At 33.8% G+C, this 10,664-nt stretch overlaps 1 protein-coding gene and 1 long non-coding RNA gene across 4 annotated transcripts; one reads left to right on the top strand and one right to left on the bottom strand.

The window, feature by feature from the left end:
• Positions 1 to 2,662: 2,662 nt before the first annotated feature.
• LOC112100204 lies at positions 2,663 to 4,650 on the bottom strand. 2 transcript variants are annotated; one of them, XR_002906522.1, is made up of 3 exons: positions 4,340 to 4,650; positions 4,032 to 4,131; positions 2,663 to 2,733 (listed from the first exon to the last, which is right to left on the bottom strand). It is a non-coding gene; the product is annotated as an uncharacterized LOC112100204 (long non-coding RNA). The 2 variants fall into 2 exon arrangements; XR_002906521.1 differs by having other exon boundaries at positions 4,032 to 4,114.
• Positions 4,651 to 4,743: 93 nt separating this feature from the next.
• On the top strand, positions 4,744 to 10,389 carry LOC18049450 (glutathione reductase, chloroplastic). Of its 2 annotated transcripts, XM_024188975.1 has the most exons (11): positions 4,744 to 5,541; positions 5,627 to 5,852; positions 5,987 to 6,265; positions 6,360 to 6,536; positions 6,903 to 6,956; positions 7,069 to 7,217; positions 7,637 to 7,700; positions 7,780 to 7,950; positions 8,629 to 8,766; positions 9,761 to 9,851; positions 10,085 to 10,389. In XM_024188975.1, exons 1-10 carry the CDS (start codon positions 5,186 to 5,188, stop codon positions 9,800 to 9,802), a joined length of 1,656 nt encoding a protein of 551 aa, XP_024044743.1. In that variant the 5' UTR covers positions 4,744 to 5,185; the 3' UTR covers positions 9,803 to 9,851; positions 10,085 to 10,389. The 2 variants fall into 2 exon arrangements, with proteins under 2 accessions (XP_024044743.1, XP_006441322.1); XM_006441259.2 differs by lacking the exon at positions 10,085 to 10,389 and having other exon boundaries at positions 9,761 to 10,078.
• Positions 10,390 to 10,664: the final 275 nt, after the last annotated feature.

Genomic DNA, 10,664 nt, shown 5'->3' with positions numbered 1-10,664 from the left:
TGTTTGTTGTTTGATGTTCCATGTAATAATTTTTCAAATACCCCGAAATTTTTCTTTTTTGCCCCCGTTTCATGTTTAGGTTCCGCGTTTCATGTTTGCTGTTCTACATTTCATGTTTGATGTTGTGTGTTCATTGTTACCGAGGTACTCATATTTTATGTTCGCTGCTGCATATTTTAAGTAAGATGTTTCTTGTTTGTTGTTTGATGTTCCATGTAATAATTTTTCAAATACCCCGAAATTTTTCTTTTTTGCCCCTTTTCATGTTTACGTTCCACGTTTCATGTTTGCTGTTCTACGTTTCATGTTTGATGTTGTGTGTTCATTGTTACCGAGGTACTCATATTTTATATTCGCTGTTGCATATTTTAAGTAAGATGTTTCATGTTTGTTGTTTGATGTTCCATGTAATAATTTTTCAAATACCCCGAAATTTTTCTTTTTCCCCCCTGTTTCATGTTTACGTTCCACGTTTCATATTTGTTGTTCTACGTTTCATGTTTGATGTTATGTGTTCACTGTTACCGGGGTACTCATATTTTATTTTCATTGTTGCATATTTTAAGTGATTCGTTTCATGTTTGTTGTGCAATGTTTCATGTACTGATTTTCCAAATACCCCAAAATTTTTCTTTTTTGCCCTCGTTTCATGTTTGTTGTTTGATGTTTCATGTTTGTTGTTCTATGTTTCATGTTTTATGTTTCATGTTCACTGTTATGGCGGTACTCATATTTTATGTTCGTTGTTGCATATTTTAAGTGATCTGTTTCATATTCGTTGTTCAATGTTTCATGTAATTACTTTTAAATACCTCAAAAATTTTCTATTTATTAAAGAAAAGTATGATTGAATATATAAATATTTGGTTTTCGGTTGTTAATTATTATATCAATAATCCTAATTGTTTTAATTTTTTTAATTATTATTGAAATTCTAGTTAAGCAATGTATGCCTTCAATTTGTTGATTAAGGCTTCAAAAAGTACTAAACACAATGAATGGCTTTCAACTAAGTTGTAGTGGAAATTGAAATTTTTCACATTTGAGTGAAATTTGTGAAAGTGAACCATGAACGTGAAGAAATGAGTGGGCTAAAGCAATATATGACTTAACTATTAAGTTTGAAAAAAGGCAAAAATGAGTAAAATACTAATGGTTGCAGTAAGTGGCCTCGCAAATAAATTTGGAAAGCTCTTATATTCTGCCAACGCTTTTTATAGCCAAAATCTCCACTATAAATAACCTTGCAACCATTTTTAATTCTATTAATTCCCATACAAATTTATAGGCTTATTTTCCCATCCGCTTTCTCAGCAACCAAACAAACTTGTACTGATCATCAAAACCAATATAAACCCTAAAAACAGAAAACATTAGGGTCTGTTTGGTATTGTTTCTGAATTAGTATTTTTTAAAAAAAATTAAAAATGAAAATGATGTTTTGCAGTTGTTGTATTTTGAATCTAAGTATGTGTTTGGTAATGCCATTTTCAAAAACAATTTTTACTAAATATTTAAGTCATACTTATAATTAAAGAGTAATTGTTTAACTAATACATACACAATCATACCATAAATAATTTAAACAAAATAATTATAAAAAACTAAATGATAATAAAATTTAATCATTAGCATTAATTGAAAAAAAGTTTCATATTATCTTTATTTTTATACTATAATTAAAATATTACAATATCTATGATTTAAACAAAATAATTATAAAAATTACATGATGGGCATCATACATTAAGCGTGTAATCATGTTGCACAAAAATTACAATTTTATCTCTTATACCATTCATCTCTACAATTTAGATTTCATATCAAATCATTCATAGAAAAGAATTAAAATAGAATAATAGTTTAATTTACATTGATCAATGATCGATCATAGAACCTCTGAAACTACATTTGGGATTCAGGTGTTTTGTCGAATGCAATAACTACCTATGAAGCGAGGATGGTTTATATTTATCTGACATTGCACTATTTTTTAGAATCATCAACCGTCATTCATCTAAATTCTTTGCAACCCAAGTGAATTAATGCACTTTTCTCTTATTCTCGATAACAAGACTTTCCAAATTGTCATTGCCAATATATTAATTGCTTCTCAGTATGATATAAGAAAACAAATGAATCATATGAGCTAACAAACAAATACCAATTTCTTTAATGATGGCTTCACTGATATTGCAGGCAAAAAAATTCCAGTTATTCCAACTCACTACAAGAAAAATGAGATTTAACAACGTGTAATGTACATTGTTAAACACTTTCAACAACAAGCAATCGCAAGTTGTTGATCAAGATGTTGTCTTTAAGGCTATCTGTTTTAACAACATATAAAGCGCATTGTTGAAAGTTATTTGCCTGTTGCTTAAAAGTTTTTAACCACATGCTGTAAATGTTGTCTTCTATAACATGCAGATGCATGTTGTGAATTAGTTTTTTTAAGCAATTTAATATTTTTAACATAATATATTTTTAAATTAATTTGGAAGCTCTCAAACAAATGCATAAAATACAAACTAAAAAACACGAAACATATAATTAAAAAAAATTCCACTTTATTAATTGAATAACATTATAGTATTATATATATATATATATATATATATATATATATATATTGACAATGCAAAATAAACAAAATGTCAACAACTGGATCTAAACTCTTCAGAAGTTCAAGCTCTGTTGTGTAGTGTCCTCAGAATAACATAAAGAAGTATGCTGCAAAAATAAAATAAATAAAATAAAATGTTAAAGATCTATAAAAAGAAAAAAAAAAGATCAAAAGCAAACGTGCGAACTATTGGAAATCACGTTGAAAATGTTAAATAATAATAATATAAAAAAAGTTTCTAAATTTTCACCAAGTTCATACTTGCAATCGGAAGGTCATGTGCATAATTCTTTCATCCCTAGGCTAGCTCTTCCTAACACATGAGTTTCTCTAAATTCCTTTTATTCTTTTGTCTGTCTACATAATTCTCTCAAGGACGAGTAGTGTATAATTCCAATTGGGTATAATTTTTAATTTCGTAAAAGAAAACGAATGAAAATAAAGTTTAATAGAATCTTCATAATAATACCTTAAAATAAATATAAAAAAAACAAGGGAAGAGCCAATTTAATAGAATTCACTCTATCTTCATGAAACAACTGAAATGAGTGCATACTCAGTCCATTATATCAACTAGAAATGATATTTACTACATCCTGGGCACTACCAGCATGGCATGTTACATCAAAAGCAAGCAAACTTATCATTAGCATGCTCGCTTCTTTAATTGGGTAAGAAAAGGATATTTGGATACAAAGTTTATCGAAGGACAAAAAAGCATGAGTGCAAGCCCTTGTGTATGAAATAGTACCCAGAAAAATGCTGAAATAAAAAAAATAAGGTGAAAATTACATATCACCTGGATATTGCAATATCAACATGCTTCTAAGCAAATGTTAGAGAAGTGAGAACCTCAAGTTTTTCCATTAATTAATTAAGGAAAATATAGGAGTGCAAAAGATGACAGCACATGTACAAATTGTAATGCTTTACCAAATCATTACATTGTAAGACTGCAAACTTGAAAGCTTTCTATTGAAGAGACACGGACATGCTGCACATGATGCACAATCTCTGCCTGAAATTACCATGAATGGTTCCAGAAAAGAAACCTCAAACTGTGGTTAAGGTTTTAGCTACTGTTCAGACCACAAACCTACAATAATTAGTATCCAATGCTTCCCCAAAAAAACTAAGTATCAAAAAATGCTGCTGCATACTCTGAATCAAAGTTTGCTTCTATTTCTCTATATTTGCCATTGAAAATCTTAATTATAATGCTTGTACCGTCAACATCTACTCAATAAAGAACAATAAAGAAGTAAAAACAAAGAACCCATCACTTTCCAAATCCAAAAATTTTCTCTCACTTTCTAGCCAACCAAACACCCATTTTCTTTCTCTTAGAACCTCGTCTTCCCACTCAAACTCACTCAATTTCAACTCAAATTCCACCAAAATTTACCTTTAAGTTGAAGATGAGGCAGCTAATTTGCCGTCTTTCTCGCTCGAACTTGAATAACATCGGCAGCAGCAGCTCGAAAATCCCTAATTTGAAAACACGACTATAGCATTTTGTCAACAAAAAAAAAATTAACCTATTATCTTAAAAGATGACAAATAGTTCTATAGTTCTTTGTGGCATTTTGTCAAATATTATGTAAGCATTATATTTCTACACTATATCATTAACAAATCGTTTTCCCCAAATATAACAAATTATAGATCTAAATCACTTTAACAAATACAAGGCTAAGTTTAAAGTTGAGTAACCTTGATGAGAAGAGTGAAAGTTGGAGCCGGGAGCTAGAGCGAAAGTGAGAGCAAGTTCGGGCGTGAGTGTGAGTTGGAAGAAAGGCCAAGACCAATAGCAACAGCAACGGCGAGAATGAGAGCCTGAGTGTGAGCAAGAGCAGGAGCGGGAGTGTGAGCCGGAGTGGGAGAGTCACCAAGAACGAGACCGTGACAGTGTGAGGAACAACAAAGATCTGCTCAATGTTCGGGGGGGAGAAAGGAGAAAGAGAGGGAGAAAGGGAGGGAGAAAGAGAGGAGAAGAGGAGGGAGGAAAAAATATTTTTGATTCAACCAGTTGCCTTATTTTTTTTCCTGTTTTTATTCATTTTTTCTCTTTTTTTTTTAAATTAAAACCACAACCGTTGAATTCAAACAAGCTGAATCCAACGGCTCAAGTTTGGCCCTTGCACCATATAGGGATTTTATGCCCAGCATGGTAGTCGTGTCCTATTTCAATTGATGTTTGCTTGAAAGGTGAAGTTTTGACCACGAAAGAATTGCAGCCGCAAATCTATGACGGACTTGCATTGAATCATGGAATTTCCACAGCTCTTTTAGTTTTACGTTTTTTTGGCCCCCTTATATAGTGGTGGTTGTAACCGGAATTAGTAACCCTATCCGAAATAACAAACCGACTCAAATTTAGTGACATAAACTGAGTTGTAACCCAAACCGCATTTGAACCCGAATTAACAACCCAAATCGGAACTGAATTTGAAACCGAACCGAACGGAAAAAAATTTTCAACCTGTTTGAGTTGAAATCTTAAACCCGAATGGACCTGAACTGAAAACCCTAAAACCAAACTGAATAATTTTTAAAGAAATGGCAACTTCTGTTACAACTCCAAAGCTCACAACAACCTTCTATAACAGACTACCAATTACAGTCCCACTCTCTTCTCACTTTCTTTCGCTACAAAATACCCTAACTCCATTCTCTCACAATTGCTTCTCGCTTCTTTATTTTCAATGCCGACGCCGCCACGTTGCGGCTCGAGCCAAGTCTGATAATGGAGCTGAGCTGCCGAGCCACTACGACTTTGACCTCTTCACTATCGGTGCCGGCAGCGGTGGCGTCCGCGCCTCCCGTTTTGCTGCCAATTTTGGCGCTTCTGTGGCCATTTGTGAACTTCCATTTTCCACCATTTCTTCCGAAACCACGGGCGGCGTTGGCGGCACGTAAGTTTCTAAAACTACTGAACTGCCATTGGATGAAATTGTTATGAGCTTGCATATGTTTTTTTATTATGTTTTATATTTACAGGTGTGTACTTCGTGGATGTGTGCCAAAGAAGCTTTTGGTGTACGCGTCAAAATTTTCTCATGAATTCGATGAGAGTAATGGTTTTGGATGGAAATATGGGACGGAACCGCAGCATGATTGGAGCACTTTGATTGCTAACAAAAATGCTGAGTTGCAGCGCCTTACCGGTATCTACAAGAACATTCTAATCAATGCTGGCATTACCTTAATTGAAGGTCGTGGAAAGGTGGGATTATGAGCGAGTCATGGTTTAATTATTGTTTAGATTACTTTATGCCTTGTGTACTGCGTGATGTACATTTGTATTTTTTATTTTTTATTTTTTTGCTTTTTTTAATTGCATTGATGAAAATTGTGTAGATTGTGGACCCACACACTGTTGATGTGGATGGGAAACTGTATTCAGCTAGGCACATACTGATTTCGGTTGGGGGACGGCCCTTCATTCCTGACATTCCTGGCAGTGAATATGCAATAGATTCTGATGCTGCCCTTGATTTGCCCTCGAAGCCTGAGAAAATTGCAATTGTTGGTGGTGGATACATTGCCTTGGAATTTGCTGGCATCTTCAGTGGTCTAACAAGTGAGGTCCACGTATTTATACGGCAGAAGAAAGTTTTAAGGGGTTTCGATGAAGATGTGAGGAGCGATGGATGATGCTAGATGTTTAATTAATATAACTCTACCCTAAGTTTTATTATGTTATAACATTTACATTATTGTGTATTTGTAGATACGAGATTTTGTTGCTGAACAGATGTCTCTGAGAGGAATTGAGTTTCACACTGAGGAGTCACCTCAGGCTATCCTGAAATCAACAGACGGTTCACTATCTGTGAAGACTAATAAAGGAACAGTTGATGGCTTCTCTCATGTAATGTTTGCAACTGGACGCAGGCCTAATACAAAGGTTTGGAATAGCTTTTCCATGGTCGGTTTTATTTTATTGCTGGCATCATTGGGTCCATTAGGCTATTAACTATGCCATATTGTGGGTGTGAAAATCTGCATAACCAATTTCTCAGTAGAAAGAAATGACAAGCAATGAGCATTTATCTTCTAGGTTTGTAATTATGCATTGTATTTTGATGGAATCCCCTTCCAATGTCGACCATGCAATCCTTAAGATGGCCAATTTTTACTCCTTTTTAGCAACTGCAATCTACGTTTGCAAGTGAATTGATAAAACAGTTATGAAGTCCCTCGCTTTTAGCAGGGTTCATCAAAAATAAATAGTTATGAAATGATTGTTATGAGAATTTCTGGTGCATTGCAGAACTTAGGTTTGGAGAAAGTGGGGGTCAAAATGACCAAGAATGGAGCTATAGAGGTAGTGTTCTTGCATCATTGTACATCTACTGTTTCTTCTGTTTTTTTCCTGTTGTGTTGCTCTTTTTAAATAGTTTCTTCTTCATTGTTTTTCCTCTTCATTATTTCCTTAGGTTGATGAATATTCCGGTACAGCAGTTCCTTCCATTTGGGCAGTTGGAGATGTTACAGACAGAATAAATTTGACTCCAGTGGCTTTAATGGAGGGAGGGGCCCTAGCAAAAACTTTGTTTCAGGCTGAGCCAACAAAACCTGATTACAGGTAACATACAAATCTTGCCCTCAAAAGTGATTGATCAAGTGAGCCCTCCATTAATCAATAGCTGTCATAGGAACTAATTTGTTTTTTAAGGGAGGATTATTATGTTATCCAGTAAAGCTTATGTGTATTTTAGAGCATATAATCTGTATGAGTTACCCGCTATGTTAGGTATCTCGATTACTTTTGTTTGCACTGTTTAGTCAATTGATATATAAATGCCATTTACTGTTTATTGTTGGAATTTAAAAACCATTCCCTATGACTCTTATCATAAGCTGAGGGAATATTTTTCTTCATTTTCAAATTTTAAGTTCATTCTGCTAGAATGTTTGTGAGGTTTTAAGATCTAGTGATGTGAATTTCGGTTGATACCCTAATGCCTTGACATTGTTCCCTCTTCCTTTTTTGTTGGAGAATAGCGCTGTTCCATCTGCAGTCTTTTCTCAGCCACCAATTGGACAAGTTGGTCTTTCTGAAGAACAGGTGACGTTGATTTTTTAGTTAGCATTTATGGAACTAGTGCAGTGAGTCCCTAGTGATTTAACCTTTAAGAAATTCACAGGCTATACAAGAATATGGCGACATTGATGTCTTCACAGCAAATTTCAGACCACTAAAAGCTACTCTCTCTGGGCTTCCAGACAGGATCTTCATGAAACTTGTTTTATGTGCAAAGACGAACAAAGTTCTGGGTTTGCACATGTGTGGAGAAGATGCACCTGAAATTGTGCAGGTTTTTGCCTCCAGCGTCAAAAGCTACTCTTTGCCTTTTTAATTCTTTTACTTTAAAGGTCACAAAGTCCAAAAACTCCCATTTAGTTTTGCTAACCAGAACTACCCTATCCAGCGGCTTTTGGTTGGGTTGGGGGGGTGGGGACTTTTCTCTTCTAAACCTCAAATACCTCAGCTATGTTTAGGAGGCATGAACACTGAACATGCAGTGACCATGCCTTTTTTGAGGATCAAGCACCTCTTTGTCTGAGCTATAATATTGGGGATAATGTGGTACAAATACATGTTTATCATTGCACAATATATAACAATTTCTGTGTTGACCTGGAAGGCAAAAGAACTATAAGTGATTTGAAGAAATAGAGGGTAAAAACAAAATTTAGACATGCTGTTTCATGTTGATCTTTCACTAACGGTGCTTACTGTTTTAAGGCGGTCAAATGATGGCCAAAATCCTTAAATTTAGCATCCAAAGTGGTAACATTTTCTGTGCCAAATCTTGCAGCCCCACCCCAAAGGGTGAAAAAGTTAAAAAAAAAAAAAAAGGAAGCTAGGAGTGAGTTTCAGGGATGCTGTGTATTGTTTTACAGATTTCTCAGATAGTGGGATGGATAAATAATGTTATTGGGATTCTGCAGAATCTAATTGGTCATCTTTTGTACACGTGTTAAATTTCCAGGGATTTGCTGTTGCTGTCAAAGCTGGTCTGACTAAGGCAGACTTTGATGCCACAGTGGGTGTTCATCCAACGGCAGCGGAGGAGTTTGTCACATTGAGGACGCCTACTCGGAAGATCAGAAAGAGCCCTCCGTCTGAGGTTTGTCAAGGACTAGCAGCATTGTTGAATTTTATACTGTAATAAGTTAATTTTAGTAATCTTTTTAGAATCAAGGGAAATTATCTCGGCACCACTTTTGTTTTGTCGTGTATATATCTAACCACCTCAAAATTTTGACATATTTTTTGCACCACCTTTGTTTTTAAGTTTGTATCAATAAACTACATTGACACTAAAAAATGAATATTTTACCCTTAAATGAATTAAAAGACCATTTATTCTACAAAATTTTAAAAAATTAAAAAAATTCTAATTACAAGGATACCCCTAAATTTCATAAAATAAATAAATCTAAACAATATGTTAATTTTTTATAATTATAATTTCATTTAAAAATTATCATGTTAATTTTTTGTAATTATAATTTCATTTAATTTGTATGGGAAAGTTTCTTAATATCAATTATATGGAAGTTTACAATAATTATAGGGAGCTTTTCTCTTCTTGTTAATTTTTGTAAACTTTCTATACTTTATTTAATTACAAAAATTAAATGAAATTATAATTATAAAAAAATTATAATTACAAGATGTTAATTTTTTATAATTATACTGTCATTTAAAAATTATGATCTTAAATTTTGAGATTTAGTTGTTTTACTGAATTTAGGGGTATTTTAATAATTATATTTTTTTTATTTTTCAAAATTTTGTAGAATAAAATAGTCTTTTAGTTTATTTTAGGGGTAAAATGATTATCTTTAGTGTTAAAGTGGTTGATTGATACAAGTTTAGAAACAAAGGTGGTGCAATGAATATATCAAAATTTTGTAGTGGTTAGATAAACATATGACAAAACAAAGGTGGTGCAGAGATAATTTCCCTAGAATTAATTTATTACCTATTCTTAACTCTTTTCCCTACTATGTTCTGGATTTTTGAATAGCCAAGCCTGGATCTCTTATTTTAATATCATGAATGGTTATTAATCTGCACTTGTTAACTTCTTTGTTGTTGTGGGCTGAATATTTCAGGGAATGACTGGTCCTGAGGTTAAGGCTGCAGCAGGAGTTTAGTAGAGTAGAAGCAATCAATTTGCTGCATGTTTTAGAAGGCAATTTCAAGGCGAGTAGGTGTCAGCATTTCTTGCTGAGTAGGATTAAGAATATGTTCATTTAGATTTACTGTTATTTCTCTGTTATATACCCTTCAAGGTGGACCCAAAAAAAAAAAGATTATAATGGATATTGAGAATGAGACTCAAGAATTCCTAGATGCTGCTCTACTTAATGCTTGTGTCATCAAAATGATTTAACACATGTTAAGAATACAATGTTAATATTGCATCTCATTGCCAGGTGGTTTACTGCGAAACCAGCTGGTGAAGCTATTGAACTGTGGTGCATGAATCTTACTGCATGATTGAACTTGAGATATGTGATTAAAAGGATGTGATGTTAATGACATTCGTGGGCACAGGTGAAAGAAAATTTTACAGAACCTTTTGATTCTGAATTTTGTAGTTTGATTCTGCCCTTTCCAGCATAGGAATGAGCATAATAGCATTCTCAGAGCCATCATATGGGCAAATGGGATCCCCTAACGCATTGGAAATATTGATCCTTTCTTTCCGTTGTACATTATGATGGAATGAATACTCGTGAGCAGATATGTTAATTTAATTTTCAATGTTCTCCTCTGTTTCTCAGGTGACAATAACAAAACTAAGAAATTTAAAAGTTGTTGTGGTTAGCAGGAAAGAACCATTAACATAGGCAACTGTAAGATCTGAAAGAGTTTGATGGCAAATTGCGGGGCATAGAAGGTAAATGGGAGCTTAAACTTGATATGGACAATTCAATTTAAAATCCGAGATCAAGCAATGCCAGATCCCGGCCTAGTTCCTGTCGTTATCGTTCAGTTCGAGAGAGATCATCT

This window comes from Citrus clementina, unplaced genomic scaffold (genome assembly GCF_000493195.1).
Source record: "Citrus clementina cultivar Clemenules unplaced genomic scaffold, Citrus_clementina_v1.0 scaffold_3, whole genome shotgun sequence".
Lineage (NCBI taxonomy): Eukaryota > Viridiplantae > Streptophyta > Magnoliopsida > Sapindales > Rutaceae > Citrus > Citrus x clementina.
The sequence above is the reverse complement of the archived record's forward strand: the minus strand, read 5'-3'. Positions and strand labels throughout refer to the sequence as shown.

Bases quoted from the DNA above. Each gene is read 5' to 3' on its own strand.
- LOC18049450 (XM_024188975.1), top strand. From the start codon at position 5,186: ATGGCAACTTCTGTTACAACTCCAAAGCTCACAACAACCTTCTATAAC. The intron at 6,537-6,902 runs GTTTGGAATAGC...GGTGCATTGCAG, and splicing joins GACGCAGGCCTAATACAAAG to AACTTAGGTTTGGAGAAAGT. The intron at 7,701-7,779 runs GTGACGTTGATT...AGAAATTCACAG, and splicing joins TTGGTCTTTCTGAAGAACAG to GCTATACAAGAATATGGCGA.